We start from the raw sequence: 20,471 nt of genomic DNA, 5'->3' as shown, positions 1-20,471 counted from the left end.
GAACCCCTCCGCCCTTGTCCCTTTGTTTGCAGGCTGACAGTTGCCCCCCCACAATAAACAGTCAGCATCTGCCACGGAAATGAAGGAACCGGCCCTTGGAGAACCGGTCCCAGGCCTTCCCCGTGTCCCTCCCAGCTCTAGCCGGGCTCCCCAGCAGCCTCCCATCTCGGGGCCGGGGCGTGCGTTCCCAAGGATGCTCGGCCCTCTCCCAGCCCGCGTCCTCCTCCCCTCTCTCCTGCTGCTGCTGCTGCTGCCTCGAAAACCAGGAGAAGTGGAATGCGCACGGCGAAGCCTCGCGCTCTCGCGGTGGCACTGGGCATGCTCGGTGCCCAGGGCAGGTTTGGGCGGCGGGGCGGACGCTTCCTCAGTCGCCGGGCGCCCGAGCCGGCCGCCGAGGCATAGGTGGAGGCTGAGGCTGCCGCGCGCCGCGGGAGGAGCCTCGCCCTCGGCGGCGGCGGCGGCGGCGGCACAGGTGGCGCGGGCCGCGCGCTGGGCGCAGCTCGGGAGCGCTCGGCGCCGGGCGCCGCGGCGGCTGCAGGCTCGCGCCCGTGGCGGCAGCCGGCCGAGCGGAGCGGCGGGTGCGGCGGTGGCGGCAGCTCTCCCAGCCCGGCCGGCGGCCGCGGTGCCCGGAGCCCAGAGGAGCCTCGAGGAGCCCGGAGGAGCGCCGGGGAGCCCCGAGTCCGCGGAGCGCGCGGGGCCGGGCAGGGGGCGCTGCGCTCGCCGCGCTCGGAGGGGCCGCCGGGCCGGGCGCCGCGCACTCGCGTCGGGAGCCGCCTCTCCCCCGCGGCGCTCGCCCCGGCTCCCCGCCAGCAGCCCTTGTCCCGCGGCAGCGCTCAGACAACAAAAGCGGACGATGCTGCAGGGCAAGGTCCTGACCTTGCCCTGAAGCCGGGCGGCGGCGCGCACGCCTTTCCCCGGACTGAGGAGCTGTCGCTCGTGGCGGGTGCATGTTCGCGAGGAAGAAATCGGGCGCCGCGCCGTTCGGTGAGTTGCGGGCGCCAGGCGCGTCCTTCCCCGCGTCGTCCTCCTCCTCCTCGCCGCGGGTTGGGGTTGGTCCTGGGCTCCGACTGGCGGCGGTGGCGGCTGCGTGGTCCTGGCCGCCGGGGGAGGACCGCGATCGCTCCGGGTCCCCTCTCGGATGACGGCTCTCCTGGGAAGGGGGGCCCGGGTTAGTGCCTTTCTTTGGAGCGTTTACCAAGTGGCTTCTCGGCGTGCTCCCCCTCCCTGCCGCCCGTCTCCCCTGGAGGAGGCGTATATAGGGCAACACCAACAATACTGCTCCCTACCACCGTCCACAACATACACGCTGCATATATGACGTCCCTAATATAGAGAAGAGGACGGGGTGGGGGCGGGGAGGACTTCCCTCCAGTCTTTTGCCCTTATGTTCAATGTCATTATGATGTTTGGCTAGAACAAAATGGAAATACTTAGTCATATGCATCCATGGCCGTGTCTTCGGTCTCCCGCGGCTTGCCAGCCCCACAGCCCCCCTGGGTCTATATTTAGCGGCTTCCAAGCGAGCATTTTCCGCCCGATTCACCGGTTTCGGGGGGCTTCTGCGTCCTGACAATAGATAGCGAGGTTCTGGAAGGCGCCACCTGAAACCCAGGTTTGGAGAGCTCTGACTGCGTGCGGGAGACTGCGTTGCGATATTTGGGTGACCGGTAATTAATGGCCGAGAGGAGAGCTGCTGCTCCCTTTTGCAGACCTTCCTCTTCTTCTGGTGTGTAATGTGTTTCCATCGATTGCTACTCAGCTGCTTGGAGCCACTATCGTTCAGAATTAAGTCATTAAATGTGGTGCAGCCTCCCTGGTCTGCATGGTAGGAACACAGTCTCAGGGATTGTTGGCGTGTGTGTGTGTGTGTGTGTGTGTGTGTGTGTGTTTCCCACAAAGAACAGTTACTTCCCAAACGCCTAAAGTTGTGTTTCGCAGTAAATGTGTGAGGGGGGTTGGGGGGCAGTGAAGGGTGTGGGAAAAGAGGAAAAGGGAAGCAGGTCGTGGTGCCAAGGTGTTTCCCCCCCTCGTGTGCCTCCGCTGCACGATCCCATCTGATTTGCTTTGGCTCTGAAAGGTGGCAGTCACATGCATGCCTAATGTTATCAAGTAGATACGTTGGTTTAAGGAAAGGGGTCTGTTGGACACCGAGTGCTGGGCCTGACAGGCATAGATGTTCACTTTGAGGAACTATGTGACCAGTGTTCTAGACGCTGGGCATTTTCTGCAGGGACTTCCGTGGAGACAGGGAGGTGCTGAAACTCCCTAAGAGTTACCTCATTGTGCATCCCTCCAGTCGCATTTGGGCTGCTGCTGGTAGTTCAGTTCATCTCTTTGCTGTTACTAATTCACCTGCAGGACTAAAAGGTTTTGGAGCGGCACCACTTCTAAAAATCCCATGAAGTGTTTAATACGACCATGATCGAGTTACAGGGATGAAATTGCATGATTCTGAGGGCTCGCTCTAGAAGTGTGACAGATAGGGGCGGGGGCATCCTCAAATACGGACTCGCTGCTTTAAACCGCTGTAAAATCTCTTTGCCACACGCAGAATCCATTTTCTCTGTTTTGGGGAGAATGTTAAGTGGCATCCGTACTGGTCTGTGGGTTACAAGATCGGAGGGCTTGAATGGAGATGGTTGCATTTGGAGTCAGATGTTGAAATCTGGGAGTCCTGTAATCATACAGCTCGCACGTCTCAGCATTGCAGAACGGTTAGGCAGGTTTGTACAGCGTGAGTTAAGTGGGGAGAGAGATTAGGTTTACCAATGTTGCGTTAGTTTCACCTCTGCCCACTCGAGAACTTTACAGGAGCACTTTGAACATGCTGTTTTGCTCATTGCATTGCTTTAATATAAAATTTCTTTCAAAAACAAGCAGTATGTGAAGTAAATGTCCATTTTTCTCTTTTCTCCTTTTGAGTCCTAGGTTACGGTTTCAAACATGGTTCTTAAAGGACTAGTAGATATTGTTCTGTGCCTATGTGTGCAGACAGAGAGCAGCTGAGAGGCATGGGAAAAACTACATGGATTGTATACGTGAGTTTTATGATATGTTGTAGATTGAAAGTGAGAGTACCTGATTGAATGGCAGTTGTAGTAGCTACATGAGTTTGTTGCTTTAATGAAATTGTCATAGCCCTGTGGAGTGAAGTTATTTAATTTGGTGTATGTTTGTGTAGTCGTATAACCTACTCATTATAGATGTCACTAATGTTTTCATTGTAATAAAAGTCATGCACTGTCAAATTGCAGTATTTCCATCAACTTCACATCTTTCACAGTAGAATACAGGCCAATTCCTTCTCCCAGTGAAACGATTCATCAGAGAGAAAAATGAAATTCAAATGATATTGGTTTGAAAATGCAGTTCATATTTTTGTTACATAATTTCTAAGGGTAATATCACTTTCATAATAACCTTTAAAATGAAAAAAAAAAGAAGTAATAATATTCTCAAATGTAACATTACTTTTGACATATAATTGAATACACGGCGCTCTTCCTGAAAATGTTATAGAACTCGCTAGTCACTGTTGTGCTCTATCGAAGTTGTCTTTTGTGTAGTATGCATGCATGTGGAAGAAAAGAGTTCTCCAGAATAATTTCATCAGGTTGTCCTTATGTAAGAAACATTAAGCTTACATTTAAAGTAATTTATAGTAGCTTGTCCATAAAGCCAGGTGTACTTTGTATGAACTAATGCATCTGGTTGTAACCAGCCAATTGAACTAAAATGGGAACTGTTGCGAAGTGTTCTTTGGCTTTCCTGATGATTAACCCTAGAAGATAAGGAGCACCCATTTATGCTTGTTTCTCTGTGAACATTATTTTCACTTTTTTAGTAGGGAATTAGTGATGTTAGTATCACTCTTTCTAAAAAGTTTCAGTTTTTTAAAATAAAGATTGGTTGAGAGTTCTTTCACTTGAACACTGTAATTCAGAGGATAAAAAGATACCTACAGAAAACAGGCAGATCCCTTTAAATCCAGTACTTCCATAGATGATTTGGTACAATGGGTCTTTGCTGGCTGATTTACAAGTCAAATTCCTCCCTTGGTTTCCATGATGGGTTTCATCATCCATGATGTGAAGGTGTCCTCAGGGCTAGATTCTCTGATGGCTTTGTGATACCTGGTGTGTGGATGTGGGAGAAAAGTTAATTTGAGTGGGAAGAGTTCATGATACTTGTTGCTGGCTTCAAGTTTATCTGATTATGTGCCAAAGCAACAGCTTTTATATCAATGTAAAATATTAAACATGTCATAGATAAATAGTTTCTATCACATTGTCTGCCAGTCTAGCTTACTGATTAAATAAACTGCCTGGTTGAGTTTAATGAATCCAATTATATTCACAAACAGAACTTTCAACACAGGAAACTCACAAGAAGTATTTTATCAGACTGTGCTTTTAGTCCATTAAAAATGTTAAGACTGATAACAAAAATATGCAGTTATGACACCTCTAGTTGTTTATCTTTTGATCACATAGCAGTTGAGTGTAATTTAAAGCTCTGTATCATGGTTAATTGATTTGTAGGAAATGACCTAGCCATATTAGGATATTGAAGTTATACTCTGTATCAACTAGTTTTTGACAAATTGGAAAAAATGGCTAAATAAGTGAAACAGTGCTTTTTAGAAGCTTCCTATGTGAGACAAATATTCACCTGTATCCTTTGGCGAGATTTTTGAAAAGTTATCTGTAAAAGGAATTACATATATCGAAATTTAATATTCCATTAATTGTAATTTTAAGTCACGATATATTTCTAGAGAAAAGCTGAGCTCTGCCGTATAATGAATATATATAAAAAATTGTAATATATCTTAAAATATTGGAATATATATAAGTGTAATGCTGGTTTGGATTCTGCTTCAGCTAGGTGCCGAGATGTGGAGAGAGCAATGGCTTTGGATGGATGGATCCTAGCTCAGTCTCTTCTTAGCTCAGCCCTTGGCCATTTATGTGATACTCAGATTTTAGCTCAGTATTATTAGCTATAAAATGGGTACAATAAGACAAAAGATAGGTTTTGGGATAACGTAAGTGAGTATATAAGGAACTTGTAAATTATAAACATTTGTAGAAACACAAGAGATCTTTATACACATATTAAGATGAATACTATGCTTCATTTATGTATTATAAAAATATGTTCTATAGGCCACCACTCTGTACAAAGGCTATTAAATGGATATATTCTCACCCTACCCCTATTTTAATATTATTTCATTATGTATATTTGCATATATAATATGTCAAATGTTCTACTCTGCAACGTAACAGTCCTTTATGTATATAATATTTAAGCTAAAAGAGAAGTAAATGATATATCCCAGCATCATTATTGAAAAAGATTCCAACCTAATCGTCAGAAATGGCAGACCTTTGATATTCTTTTGCTTTTTTAAACCTCATCCAGGGATATGTTCCCATTGATTTTAGGGAGCGAGGAAGAGTGAGAGAGAGAAACGTAGATGGGTCACCTCTGGCACGCGCCCTGACTAGGGATCAAACCCGTAACCTTGGTATGTGCCCTGATTGGGACCAGAACCCACCACCTTTTAGTCTGTGGGACTATGCACCAACCAACTGAGTCACCCAACCAGGGCAGAACTTTGATAGTGATTAAGATTAAATTTTCTACAATAATTAATATTGTACAAAGGATATTGTAGACAATTTAATAAGCATCACTCTTGGTTGAGGTCAGATGTTAAATATCTGCTCTGCTTAGAACCACAGAGCATGAGTTCCATCATAATATCGTTGTGACAAAGAAAAGAAACAATTTGTTTACCTAATAAATAGGAGGCCCACAGCATCCCATTCCACTCCATCTGCCTCCTGTTAAACTCAAGTTCTTAAGAAAATAAAGTGTGTGCATTGGTACCTTTTTGAAATAAGTGGTCATTTTCACATATCATTTCACTCTTAGTAGCTTCAGTGAAATACTCAACTCCTCTGGGCTTGATCACCCAGCTCCTGCGAGGTAGAGCTCTGATCTTCAGCAACGTGATTTTATGATAATAACGCTTGGATGTACCGTAGAATTTGCTGTAGACTGTGACCTGTGGAACAGTTGATAATTTATCTTCAGTGAGAAAAACATTCTGACAATGAATTTGGTTATTTATATTCAAATTTATGTGTCGTTGTAGGAACTGCCAATTATAAATTACCAGAGTAAAATACATGCTATAATAAAATACCTTTCTGTTTTTTTGGATGAAATAGGCAGGTGAGCCAATTATGTTTGACTAAAAAAAAATGTAAGTTTCAAAATTTCTACAAGTTTTGAGTGATACAGAACAGATTAATAAATGGGTTGTTGTTTTATAGTGTTGGATTACAGCAATAGTTAATTCTATCATTAAATTAGTATATTTGCTCTTTATAGGTAAGGGTGGAATTTTTCTTATTAATAACAGTTTTGTCTAATGTGGTTATCACAGCTGTCCTTAGAAATTCGATCAAGTATATATGTATTAATAAACATGCATTCAGTAACAGGTTTTATATAATTTATTGTTTTGGTTTAAAAGCCTTTTGGTTTGGTTCGTAATCTTATGCTTAGTGTAATCTTTTCTCATTTGAATATGCAACAACATAAACCACAGAAAGGTATATATTTACCTTAAATTATAAAATGAGCAGAAATGTGGATTGTTTGGTATTTTTTAAGGACCTCAATAAATATCGCCCCCACTAACCCTTCCAGGTTTTGAGGAAGTTGGAATATTGGAAGAAAAAATATAAAGGTGAAATGTTAGTTTTGATTAGATATAGTTTAGTATGATGCCAAAGGACATCCCAGGACACCTCCCCCCTCCCCCTTCCCTCCCTTCCCCCCTTCGTCCCCCCCCCTCCCCAGACACACACAGGGACAGAGCTTCCTCTGAGCACTAGAGCCCAAACCTTGCTCTCTCTAGGCAGAGAGACCTCCAGAGGAAGGAAGAGGCAGGGAACGTGGAGGGCTGGGGAAGGCCAGAAGTATTTCGTTAATTAAGTTCCCTTCCCCTGGAAGGAAGCATCCCAAGTAGGGAAGACATGTTCCTCAGTGACATGGTGTACAAAGAATTCTAGTTGTAGAATTTGGGATATGATAGCTTGCACAGTATTTTGCTTAGTACTTGAGCTTTTTAAATATTTCATGCTATTTTGACACTATATCAGGAATTATCAGGGGAGTGTCTAATGCCCTGGCTGATTTATAGAGAGTATGGTCCATGAAATTCAACTGATTTATGTATTGCCAGCTTTATAATAACTCACTCTCAGTATTTCTGCCTTACTCCCCATGCTAGAGTTTGACTGCCAGTAATTGGATGGCTTTGGAAGTGGTGAGAATTAGGCATAAAAAGGACAAAGTCAAAATCTGACTTCCCAACCATATATAAATGATGATCCATGCAAGCACTTTTCTCCCTCCGTGTTGATAATTAGAGTTCGGCTGTCTTTTAATGTTTTAACTTTTAATAGGAGCAATCATGGATACCGTCAATAAAGAAGAAGGAATTGAATTTCCAAATAGACATGATGTTTTATTTGACTCCGAGCATGGCTACTCAACCAAAAAAAAGCTCACTTCTTAAAATAAATTTTATTCTTCTCTCTCAAATATTTTATTTGGACTTTCAAACATTAGAGTAACATAGCAGTTATTACCTTCAATAACACAGAATAATTTAATTTCCAGGAAGAGCAACTTCTTTGGAAGCAAACCGTCTCCCAAATATAAAAGAGCCAAAATTCAGTCTCTCGTCTCTAATGCAGTCCTTACTGGTGCTGAGCATGCTTCTGTTTTGGAGTCCCTGGATGAGGGAGGCGGTAGGGAGTCCTCCAGAAAGGCACACAGGTGTAATGGGCTGTGTCAGAGACTAGAAATCATGTCACATTTACCCAGGACCTGAGGTGGTGCAGGGAGTCGGGGGCACATATTGGGTGGATGAGATTATCTGGCTTGAGTTGGGTTGGAAAGAATAATGTGAAATCCGTAGTACTAGTAGGTGCATGGATATATCAGGGAACCTCTTTCCAAAGAAGTGTCATGCAGCTATGAATTATCTTTTCAAATAATAATTATAGGGGAAGTATTCATGGTACTGAAGGTTAAGAAGAAAGTCAAGGCTAAATACTGTATTGAATATGATACCCAGAATACATACCCACACACGTATCCACACAAACACAAGAGCATAGCATTTATGGCAGGGTGTCAAATGTTTTGTTCTTTTTAGATGATATTTCCATCAAATATATCATAGTTTGATATCTATTGCTCAGAAAAAAAGCATATTTTTAAATTTTTGAAAATAATATTATATATTTGCTTTGGGATAAAGTTCATTAATTAGCTGGGTGTCTACATGGGGTGCATCTTCTGCATACTCTAATCAGGCCTATACCTAGATTTTCTTTTTTTTAAATTTGAGACGTATTGAGTAGATTTAGCAAGCTGATGGCTTCTTGAGAACTCTATGGCACTTGAGTGAACTATTCTTTTTTTTTTTAAATTCTCACTCGAGGATATTTTTCCATTGATTTTAGAGAGAGTGGAAGAGAGAGGGAAAGATGAGATAAATATCGATGTGAGAGAAACACATCAATTGGTTGCCTCCTGCACACGCCCTGACCAGGGCCCAGGCCAGGGAGGAGCCTGCAACCAAGGTATGTGTCCTTGACCGGAATCGAACCCAGGACCCTGCGGATTGCAGGCTGATGCTCTGTCCACTGAGCCAAACCGGCGAGGGCAGTGAACTATTCTTTTTCAAAAAAATGTGTGTTTTTTTCTGATTTCAGAAAGAATGCATGCTCATTAAAAATTTGAAATTATAACCTGGCCAGTGTTGCTCAGTGGTTGAGCATTGACATATCGATTCCCAGTCAGGGCACGTGCCCAGGTTGTGGGCTCCATCCTGAGTAGAAGGTAGCCAACCGATTCAGGAGGCAACCAACCAATTTGATGTTTCTCTCTCATCAGTGTTTCTATCTTGCTCTCTCTCTCCCTTCCACTCTCTAAAATCAATAAAAATATATTTAAAAAATTTTTTGAAAATATTGAAATGATAAAAAGAAGTTAAAGTTTATGCATAAGCTCAAACCCCAGAAATGACTATTTTTTTAAAAAAATATATATTTTATTTATCTTCCACAGAGAGGAAGGGAGAGAGATAGAGAGCCAGAAACATCGATGAGAGAGAAACATCGATCAGCTGCCTCCTACACACCTCCCACTGGGGATGTGCCCACAACCAAGGTACATGCCCTTGACTGGAATCGAACCTGGGACCTTTCAGTCCGCAGGCCGACGCTCTATCGACTGAGCCAAACTGGTCAGGGCATGACTATTTTTTTTTTTTATCAGAAATGCTAACCCCTACACATTTTTTATTAAAAGATTTATCATATTCTGTTTTGTTACTTTTTAACATGTAAGGTATTCATTTTTAGTGTTTGGGTTTCACACTTTTTATAACATCATTTACTTAAATAACTTGCTATTTTGGGGTATTTTCTGGCGGTATATATGATGCTGTAATTGAAACTACATAGTTTTCATCAGATTATTTCTGCAGATTAATTCCAAGAACTCGATGTTTTCAAGCCTGCAACCCTGGCATGTGCCCTGACAGGGAATAGAATTGGAGACCTTTTGGTGTATTGTATGACACCCAACTAACTGAGATGCAGAGTCCCGGGCCATTTTTTTTTTTTTTGTATGAGTTGGAATCAAAGATTTCCTTGTCTGTAAAACTAAATCTCTGACCTCTGTTACTAAATGGTTATAAAATATCCCATAGTTGTAAAGATATGCCATTGGATGTTGTCCATAGGAAGAATTCTCTTTTATTCATCATTGGAAGTAATTCCTGTTATCTCTTTATACCACTTCAAAAATTGTCACACCAAATAGCTCAAAAAATGGTTCCTCTGTGTTTTTGTCCCTTTTGCACAGATAATTGCTGTTTAAAAGGGGAGTAGAACGGAGCCCTGTTGTTCCTCAGAGATTGAAGTCTGCACAAATGTCCCCAGAATATTATTTTCTCCCCTGGTGGGCTGCTGAGTCTGGCACCTGGAAGGCTTTGTCAGAACAGTTTTAGAAGTGTGAACTGTAGCTGGCTTCCATTTTCCGAGCATCTTTCCTTAAATACTTTGAACAGAATTTCAGAGAATTCTGATCACTCTAACTAGAGCCTGTCAATAGAAAGAAATCATGTGTAAGTCATGAAAAACAAACTTTAATTTGGTTCTTATTCTCAAAACCTTTGAAGGAAGTACAGAGGGAAGTTGCTATTCCTCATTGTGTTTCCTAATGAGCAGCTAAGTGTGAGCCACTCAAGAAGAGATGCTACTCATGCTTATAGGAGTTTCAGATATGGGTCTTTTTTTCTTATACATCTAAAATCTTCTTTCTGTGGCTGAGGGCAGGTTGCATGATACATTATAGAGTGAGTTCACAGTTCTTGAGCAGCTGAGCAGATTCATGGGTGCCCTTAGCTTGTCCATGTGAAACCAAGGAAAGAACAGAGTGTGAGAGGAGAGCAGCAAGAGGATGGCTGGGGAGGTTGACACTTGCTTGGGTGACGAATGACGGGTGGCATCCCTTCTTCCTTGGCAAGTACAGCCTGTGGGCACAGAAGACTGTGTTCTGCTGACTCTGATAGAGGGGGTGGGAGTTTGGTTAACACTTAGTGAAAAGTGTGGACGTTTTAAGTAAGAAGAGGCAAGTAGCTTGAATTAGTTTTGGCAACAAAACTTTTTTAATGGGCTGGTCGATTGCTCATTGATTAATCCACTCACTCAATAAGTGGTGCTGATGATAAGTTTTGAAGAAGCACTAAGTTATAAACAGTAGCAAACAGCGTGCTACTCCAGAGCTAGAAAATCTGTCCCCATCCGAGTAGTTTAGCCATTTCCTCTGTCTGAAGGGTGGTGAGCTACTTCTGTTCTTTCCAAACTAGGATTTCAAATGCAGGTGACTAGTTCCCATCACAGGTTGGACATTCTTTCTTTTCTTCTATGTGTCAGCTCTATTAAAATGAAGGAATTGCTACTAGAACTCGAGCTCTTGTAGTACTCTACACAAATACTTTACACCGTGTAATATATGTGGCTTCTTCCTGGTGGCCTGATAGAGTATGCATTTCACAGGGGTGCAGTTATGCCTACAGAATGGCAGGTGACACACAGCCGCAACTGGGGGAGCAGGGTGACAGCTGATCAGGTGCTGCCTGGCATTGAAAAAGGCGTGGGAGGAAATATAAGCAAAGTGATTCTTTTGAGTTTTATGGCATGCTAGTTGTTGCAAGTGTTTTCCCATATGTTATCTTCTGAAAGTGAGGATCAGAATTTTGAAAACAACAGAAGAGATTTTTGAACCCAGAGTAGCGTTTGTCAGGTTCGGCTATTCTGAGACGCTCCTTAGTTGACATTCACCTGAGTTTAAAAGCATGTGCTATTTCTCAGTTAGTCATCATTCTAGCTTAATTGGCAGGTCCAGGATTTGGTGGCTAGATGCGTTTTTCAGTCCTGACCCAAAGAAGATGCTCTTAAATGCAGCTACTTTCACAGTTTCTGTCAATGTCCTTTATGCTTACACCCCTGTATTTGGTGCCCATGGACTTTTCTTCTTCTTTTTACTTTTTTGGACTGAATTGCTTGGTGGTCCATAAGGGAAAATTCTATTACTTAGATAGCTGCTCATATACTATCGGAGTAATTTCAGTTTTTCTGCTGAAGAGTTTTAGTATAAGTAGAACATTATTACCTATATGTTTCTTGCTAAGGTATCTTTGATGATAGATTTCGCTGGTTATTTGGCAAAAGGTAGGATTGCTTCCACATCCAGGAGGCATTGAGAAGGGCAGTCAAGGCAGGTGGGTTATCCCTGTATATGCACATGGTCATCAACACTTTGCATGTGGAAAAGTTTGCTGTCATCCTCAAGAAGCTAAGCTGCATATTAATCTAAATATATAGATATAGTATGAGGTTTCAGGTGTTGCAGTGTGCAGATGTGTGATGTTATACAGAATATCATGTCAGAATAATTTATGAAACTGTTTGTGGATCACCGGGAGAAGATGATAGAACATTTTGACAGCAGGTCTATAGACTGCTCTGTAGCACTGAGTGGATAATTGAGTACCATGCTGAATGGCATAAGTACTACCTCATTCCAAATGTGAGAATATACTATGTTCCCCTCAGTCACAGAAGTTAGAAGAAATATGTGTTCACTGGCTTGTCTGTTGTGATGGTGCAACCTGACTATGGAAGGAAATGAAAACACTCTAAGGGATAACTGAATACCAGGACTGCGTGGCTCAGACAACAGATACTGTTTCTCACAGTTCTGGAGGCTGGGAAGTCCAAGGTCAAAGTGCCTGCTCATTCGGTTCCTGGTGAGAGCCATCTTCCTGGCTTGCAGACAGCTGCCCTCTTTTTATGTCCTCGTCCAGCATTTTCTTGGTCTCTCTCTCTCTCTCTCTCTCTCTCTCTCTCTCTCTCTCTCTCTCTCTCTCTCTCTCTCCCCCTCTTCCTCTTATAAGACCACCAGTTCCCTCATGAAGGCCTCATCTCCTGACATAATCTAATGCTAACTCTCTCCACAGGCCCATCTCCTCTTTGAAGGTTGATCATTACAATTAATTCAAAATTCATCCTATACTGATGTAGTACAAATAGGAACTCACAAATATTAATATATATCTGGCTTCTAAGTGGATGCCCAGGCAGGATAAAATTTTAATATAGAATAATCATTGAATCATATAACAGAATATGTTGAAATGGGAAGATGGAAGACAATCTATGACTGCTTGAATGTCAGAGATCAGTGTGATTGGTTAATAAGCTGGTGTGTTTCCATGTACAGATGGAATAGGATGCTTCTCCCTATCAGGCTGGTTGTTGCATGATTTCCTGGTGTCCTCAAGTGTAGCAGGCTATTTTCAAAGGCCTATTGTCTCATATTAAATGAAATACAAATATGCCAGCAATTGTGCTGCTGGAGGATATTAAGCTTACTTTTAGAATAAAAAATAGACCTGTACAACGTTTGTGTTTTCATAGAACAGTAATTATCATCGTAAAGAAAAATAATGGGCTATAAAATAAAGGGAATGTTGATTTAAATAACTTTCCAGACTTTTTTTTTAAAAAAATGATGACATACATTATCTTAAGAGAAAGTATTGGTATTAAGGGAAAATTGTGAAAAATATTATAAATAATTATTGGTATTATTAAGGAAAAATTGTGAAAAATATTATATATAATCATCAGGAGTGGATTTATTTTCTCAAGATGAACTTATATTACATTTCTCATTATATTTAAATTGAAGATGCCATTTATGATTTGGAATATTGCCAACTGAAAGAAACGCTAATTATTTGAAATGAATACAGAATCATCCAAATGTCACACTTGACATAAATAAGGCCTTGAATGATATATGTTGAAAATTTTGTTATTTGTTTTATAAGGAGTAAATATTAGTGTCAGGGATATGGGATTTTTTAATGGCTACATAATAAAATATTAGCCAATTTATGTGATTTCAATAGTGGTATTTTAGTAATTACATGTTTACTTTTATTTCATCTCATACAGGAAATAGTTAATATTATCAGGAAGAGAAGTCTTTTGCTTATATAAACTTCTATATATCAGATTTGGATGCTGCTATCACAAAAATACCCCCCCCCCCAATTCTTTTGATTTAAATTAGCTATGCCTTTAGTCAAATGCAGTGAATTCTTGCAGTTATTGAACTAATATCATTAGGTTGGGGAGGCTCCTCTTACATAACAAGAGTATTTTAAATAGGTTCCTTTGATTCTTAATTTATTGCCACTTACTCAAGCAACAATTTGGAGTAAGTTGTTTCTTGGAGCACTGTGTTGGCTACATATTTCGGCATCTTTAACTCTGAATCTGTCTGTAAATCATGTCTTAAAATCACTGACATTGATCAGTGTTGGAGAGCAGTTTGGGGATTTGTCACTGAAAGTGTGTCATCTGTGTGCATGCCCAGATGCTGGTCACCCCATGAGCTCGGTGGAAGGTGGCATTCTGGCCCCTTCTCACAATACTCAACCGCACTGTTGACATTCAGCATGATGTCTAATAACTTCAGCTTTTGGCTCTAACTCTTATGCAAAGAAGGAAATGGGAACTTTCACACCTGATTGTTTACCAAGGGTAGTACATGCTTCGAAAAGCCTTTTATTTACAAGTTATTTTGGGAAATTGAAAAACACAGACCCAGGTCTAACATAGCTCTGTTGTTGAGAGTGTTGGTTGGAACCATTTGAAATTGCTAACATGCAACTGCCTTTGACCTACAAAAATGGCAATCTAAACCTAATCACTAATCTCATTAATTGAGGAGCTAATTTTAATAATTGCAAAATTACATATATCCTTTCCCCCTGAAATTCACCAGTTAGTGGGTTAATAACAAATAAGAGATTCAAATTCTTTTGTGTTTCAAGTACTATGGGACATGTGCCAACTCTTGGGTCATGGGGGAAATCATTGATTGGATTAAGGTTGGCAAGGCTGGAAAGAATTAACTTACATCCCTGCGACAGTTAAAGAACTGTCAGCTGGTATGCTGGCCCTGGGCAGCAGGATGCAGGCTGTTACTCTGTCATAGGTTAGGTCATTACTCTGCCTATCTACATCAGTGATTACCTTTCCTGTTTTCTTGGCCTACCTCTAGGCTTGTGACTTTGGTCTTTAAGCTGCACAGAATTCATTTAAAGGACAAATAAATGTAATGTTCTAATATTTTTATGAAACTCCTTTATCCCCACTTTAAAGTGTCATATCATTCTAAATGATACCAGAGCCCATATTTGAATGTCATTCATTTATATGATTGAAGCTCCTGAGTCTTGTTCAGACATTTACTTTAGGCTAGATGTGCTGCTAATACTACATTGGGGTCATTAAAATATACCTTAGTTTCCCAGAATATAAGGAAGCAATTAATAAAAAGTGTCAATTAGAAAATCTGGTTTATAACCTTGATATTATGTGTTGAAAATGGCAGTTGATGTTTGTGACTTCCTCCTAAAAACCTATAGCCCATTCAGTTATGAGAAAAACATCAGGCGAAGCCTAAATAAGAGACATCTAGGAGTGATCAGGACTCTTCAGAACTCCCAAGGTCATGAAAAAATAAGGAAAGTCAGAAACGGTCACTCAGAGGGAGTCCCAAGAGACTTGAGGGCTACATGGGATTTGGCCTCGAGGGGAGATTCTGGAACCGGATAAGGACTTAAGGAAAAATTAAGTAAATATGAGAACAGTATGGCCTTTAGTTAATAATAATATATTGCTACTGGTTCATTAATTGTAACAAATGTGTTATACTAATATAAAGTGTTTATAATAAGGTAAATTGGGTGTGGAGTATATGGGAATTCTCTGTATCATTTTTGCAACTTTTCTGTAAACCTAAAACTATCCTAAAAGATAAAGGTTATTTTTTAAATTTCATTTTCAGCCCTAGAAGTTTTTAAAACATATGTTTAAAGTTTTCAAAGATCTCAGTAAAGGAGAGGACATTTAAGTTTGATTTTAATAAGCTCAAACTGTCATTAAATTGATTTGTTAATTAATAAATAGCAGGTCAGCAGTAACTATCTTTTTTTAGCATTCATCTCCTGGATTTATGATTAGGGTGAGGGAAGGGAGAATCATTTCTCAAAATTACAAAAAAGCAGTAAGAAAGAAAACCTACTCTATTTTGTCTGATGATAGCTTATTATCTTAAGATATGGCTACATTTGCAAAATTTCGCACTTAATACATTTTGTTTAATATGTGGCTTTTAGAGAAGTAAAGGACATTTTCATCATCTGCTTTGAAAATATTTTAACAAGTAAATGGGAATCTTTACCTTCTTCAATTTACAAAACCAATAAATGCAATTAATTTTTATTTTATGAATCATCTTACTGATAACTTGAACGCCTAGCCACTAGCCAGCTTACACAAGCCATGCTATCCCCAGGTTACAAGATTTAGCAAATGAAAATATAGAACACATAGTTAAATTCAAATTGCAGATAAGCAATAGTTGTTTTTATTTTTTCAGTGTAAGTAGGTCACGATTCAATTCCTGGTTCAGGTACATGCCCGGGTTGTGGGCTCATCCCCAGTTTGGGGTGTGTAGGAGGCAGCCAATCAATAATTATCTCTCATCATTGATGCTCCTATCTCTCTCTTCCTCTCCCTTTCTCTAGGAAATCAATAAAAATAAAATAAAATAATAATAACTGTAATATTTGATGAGTCTTTATTGTATGTCATAGACACACGTTACTTGTAGTAGAAGGTCTTCTTGATTTATTAATTCTTCAACATCACCATGCTTAAATGCTACTTTCTTGCACCAAGCCTCCTAGTCTTACTCTCAGCTCAAAGTGAACTCTTATAGAAATTTTATTCTCTATTCACTATGGAGTATTTCATATATTACCTTTTATATTAATCATCTGCTAATTTGTCTGACTGTGACCTTGAAGAGAAAATCTGTCCTAATTCTCTAGATATGTCATATGAATGCACATAATACCTTAATTACATATTTTATGATTGAACCAGGAGGTTGTATATCCACTAAGATAAGCTAGGTTACGCTGCTTTACCAAATAGATACCAAATTTCAGCAGTTATTGCATTTCCATTGCTATGATCTTGCCTTTTCCATCTTAAGCCCTTCCTTGATTTCACTGTTCCTAGCTTTAACAAATGTACTCTCAACATGAAAATTAAAAAGGGTAGACATTGGTACATCCTCAGTATGGGTTGGTGGAAGGTGGGAATGGAGGCTTAGATGATCCTAGTCACTGAGGGCCCAGGCTAATGTCTCCTGCATCTTAGTACATTCTTCCGTGATCATTGAGGTAGAGAAAGGGAAGTGGAAAGTTAGGTCATCTGTCACTCAGTCCTATTCCAAGAAGCAGAGTGAATTATGAGCATATATCCATGCCCAACTCCAGGGGGAGAGGGAAGCCCCATCCTACAGTATGTCTAGAGTATGGGTCGGCAAACCGCGGCTCATGAGCCACATGCGGCTCTTTGGCCCCTTGAATGTGGCTCTTCCACAAAATACCACGTGCGGGCGCACACGTACAGTGCGAAGTTGACTTAAAACTTTAAGTAAAGTTTATTAAGTTAATTTTAGGGAACATTGTGGAGTGAAAGAAGATGTAGTGTTGAGGATTGAGAAAGGTATGTTGAGATGGTTTGGCCATATAGAGAGGATGAATGAAAGGAGATAGACGAAACAAGTATACAAGAGGAGTGTGGATGGGAGAGTTGGAAGGGGTCGACCTCAGCGAACATACCTCAGTCAGATTGAGGATGTTTTTAGCAAAGGCCAGCTTAGGAGTACCCTAATTAAGTTCATAACAATGTACCTACCTATATAGGTTAAGTTTAAAAAATTTGGCTCTCAAAAGCAATTTCAACCATTGTACTGTTGATATTTGGCCGTGTTGACTAATGAGTTTGCCGACCACTGGCCTAGAGAATGGGGAGAATGGGATACTGGTGCACAGCCCTAAGCACATCAGAGAAAAAAAATGCTGGTGGCAGCTTTGAATGCGAGTTGGGCAGCTTACAGTGACCTTTACCTTTATGGGTTAGCCTTTGTGAGCCTGCAGGTTTTATGAGTAAACAAAACTTGCTTCAGAATTCTTGTACATAAAAAACAACAACAGGATTTTGTACAAACATAGGAAGAAATGAATAGTAGCATCTCATTAATGGCACAGAATAAAGTGTGCATCATGATCAGAAATACATATTCTGATATCATGCTCCACTAAAATGGTTGCACACTCCAAAGTCATCTTGCTGGTTTTCGATATTTCCATGAAAATTAACTTTACCAGTAATGCTGTTCCCAGATGTGAAGAGAAGATCAAAATTTCCCATACTAACACACGCATGCATATCCATGCGCATATAGCGTTTTTTAAATAAACTTGAAGACCTGATTGCATTTCATTTTGGTGGAAGCTTTGCATCCTCTCCAGAGACACTTGCCAATTTTAAATGTCTCTCTTTCTCATCTCAGTCATTTCCTTGTTCTTCTTGACCTTGTTCTTCTTGCTAACACCTCCAGGACCTCAGGAGCTAGGGTGTTATGGTCAGATCGGGCTGCTCCAGTTGGCATTCTCCTCTCCATCCCCCTCCATGTGGGCACCGTCTCCATGGAAACCGCAGGCTGCTCTGCAGGCAGCTGGGTTGCGCCAGGCGGCTGGTGCTGGCAGAGGCAATCAAAGAGTGAGGAGGCCTTGAAGAGCCCTGGAAAAAAGCTTCCAGTATAATTGCTGAGACAGAAATGAAAAATGTTATTAATTTGAGACATCCATGCTAGTGATGAAACTCCCTGAATGCCGCATCTCTCCTTGCACCTTGCAGAGGTGGTCCTCCCACATCCACGTGCTGCCTGCTCCCCGGGGCCCCTGTTTTCTCCTGGGTTCTGAGGAAATTTGGGGAGGCAGCATGGAGGTTGGGCAGGAGACAGTCTCAATGCCAGGCAGCTGCTGACATGAGGGAACCTGCCATGGCTCTTAGAAAATAATATCTGGGGAAAAAACATAGACACCAAATGTTGTGGCTAGTCATTCTTAAGCTGCAAACTTCAGCTCAGGGTCTGGAAATAACTCCCAGTCACTTGTGCAGGTGCACAAGCTTTAGAAGAGTTTTCTGATCTGATTATACACAGTTTCAGATTTGAGTGATAGAACACTTGCCAAACACTTGCTCCCCCTGCATTCTCTAAGCATTGACCTACCCTGAGATGGGAATAAGTAGAAGTACAAATGCTGTTAGTTTCTCAGGAGCCTCTGAACCCGGCCTAACTGGGACCTGGCCTCCTCTCGGGGGAGCTCATCCTGGAGACAAGTGAGTGGACTTTTACAATAAATGGCACATCTTGCTGAGGAGAGAGAGCAAAGAAGACAGGGAAGACATTCTTTAGGGAACAGAAATGAGAAAAAAAAGTGCAGTTTTTATAATAGACTGTTTTATAACTCTGTTATTCCATGTTTGTTCATACACACTAATGTAGTTTTTTTAAAAATTGAATTTATTGGGTGACATTAGTTCACAAAACCATAAAGGTTGAAAGTGTACAACTCAATAAAGCATCATCTACACACTGCATCATGCACCCATTGCCCCAAGCAAAGTCTATTTTTCTCCCCGTCTTCCCCCACTAATGTAGTTTTTCAAGTATAAAATGAAAAACAATTCAGAAAAGATATAATCGCAACTCTGAGTATGTTTTTTATTGCTTCCAAAATTTCTGTTTCTTTTGTGTCCCTCCCTCTTAGTGTGTATGAAATTAAGTTATTCCGTAAAGCTCCTTTAAAAGAAGCAGGCTTGAATAGAAAGCCTCTGCATGTCTTTTCTTATATACAAGACGTATTGATTTGATTCTGCCATACAAAATGTCTAACAATTTTGCACGCTGCTCTCTGGTGCTTACATATTTTTGTTGTTAGGTGGGTTTATATATAGTTTATAGAATTTGATGTTTATAATTTGAAATTGTATTTTTTCTTTCCCTTGTACTATAGCACTTCTTCCCAAGTGAAATAAACGTTAGCCCTTCGCATTTTGATTCTCTCATGTCTTTCTAATATAATGTGATTATGATGATAATTATTTTTATTGAAAGTGAGGAATGCTCCTTCAAACTTATTTTCCAGCTGTGGATTGGGCAGTAATATGAAATACAAACTTCTCATTCTAGATACCATAAGCATTGGGGAATGTTTCCAAGCATATGCAATTATTAGTAATACTGAGAGTTCAAAATTACTTCCTTATATTTTGAAAATTGCTTCCTTTGCAAATTGAATATGGATGATTTCTTTCTTGCTTGATTTATAAGGATAGTTTAAATTACTTTCAGAAGTTAACTTTGAAACATCATAATCAATTATAGAAAGTGATTATAACTGAATAGCAATTAAAACAGCAAATGGCAAAACTCAAAGAATGTATCTAGTATAGTATATAGAGACTAATATTTAGCATTTCATTTATATATTGGAAAAGAATAATAATTGACTATTAATAATTGATGCGTTCATCTCAATAAATTAGAAAAAATGGGCAATGAAGTAAAATGAATAGAAGCAGATAAAAAGCAGCTATTACAAATATGCATCTAAAGTCAGTCCTAAGAATCCAAGCATGATTTAGTAATAGGAATCTGTTTTCTCAGTCACAGGTGACTGCAGCTTTTCCAGCAGAAGAAATTTAATGTAGGGTATTGGTTATATAGCTGAGAGAAAAGCTAAGAATTCAAACAAGAGCAGAGAAGTAACTCAAGAACAACAAGGAATTATGTGGCCCCCACATGTCAGTAGTGCCGAGATTGAGAAATGATGGCCTCAAGAATCCTAGCTCTGGGTTTTCCAG

General features: G+C 40.6%; 1 protein-coding gene across 2 annotated transcripts in view; it reads left to right on the top strand.

Annotated features, from left to right (window-relative positions):
• Positions 1-558: 558 nt before the first annotated feature.
• Positions 559-20,471, top strand: part of CTNND2 (catenin delta 2) — a 795,027-nt gene continuing 775,114 nt past the window's right edge. For both annotated transcript variants that reach the window (XM_036310692.1, XM_036310691.1), the window contains exon 1: positions 559-984. In XM_036310692.1, the coding sequence (XP_036166585.1) occupies positions 948-984 (37 nt within the window). In that variant the 5' untranslated portion in view covers positions 559-947. The remainder of the gene's footprint in view (positions 985-20,471) is intronic.

This window comes from Myotis myotis, unplaced genomic scaffold (assembly GCF_014108235.1).
Source record: "Myotis myotis isolate mMyoMyo1 unplaced genomic scaffold, mMyoMyo1.p scaffold_m19_p_5, whole genome shotgun sequence".
Classification (NCBI taxonomy): Eukaryota; Metazoa; Chordata; class Mammalia; order Chiroptera; family Vespertilionidae; genus Myotis; species Myotis myotis.
The sequence above is the reverse complement of the archived record's forward strand: the minus strand, read 5'-3'. Positions and strand labels throughout refer to the sequence as shown.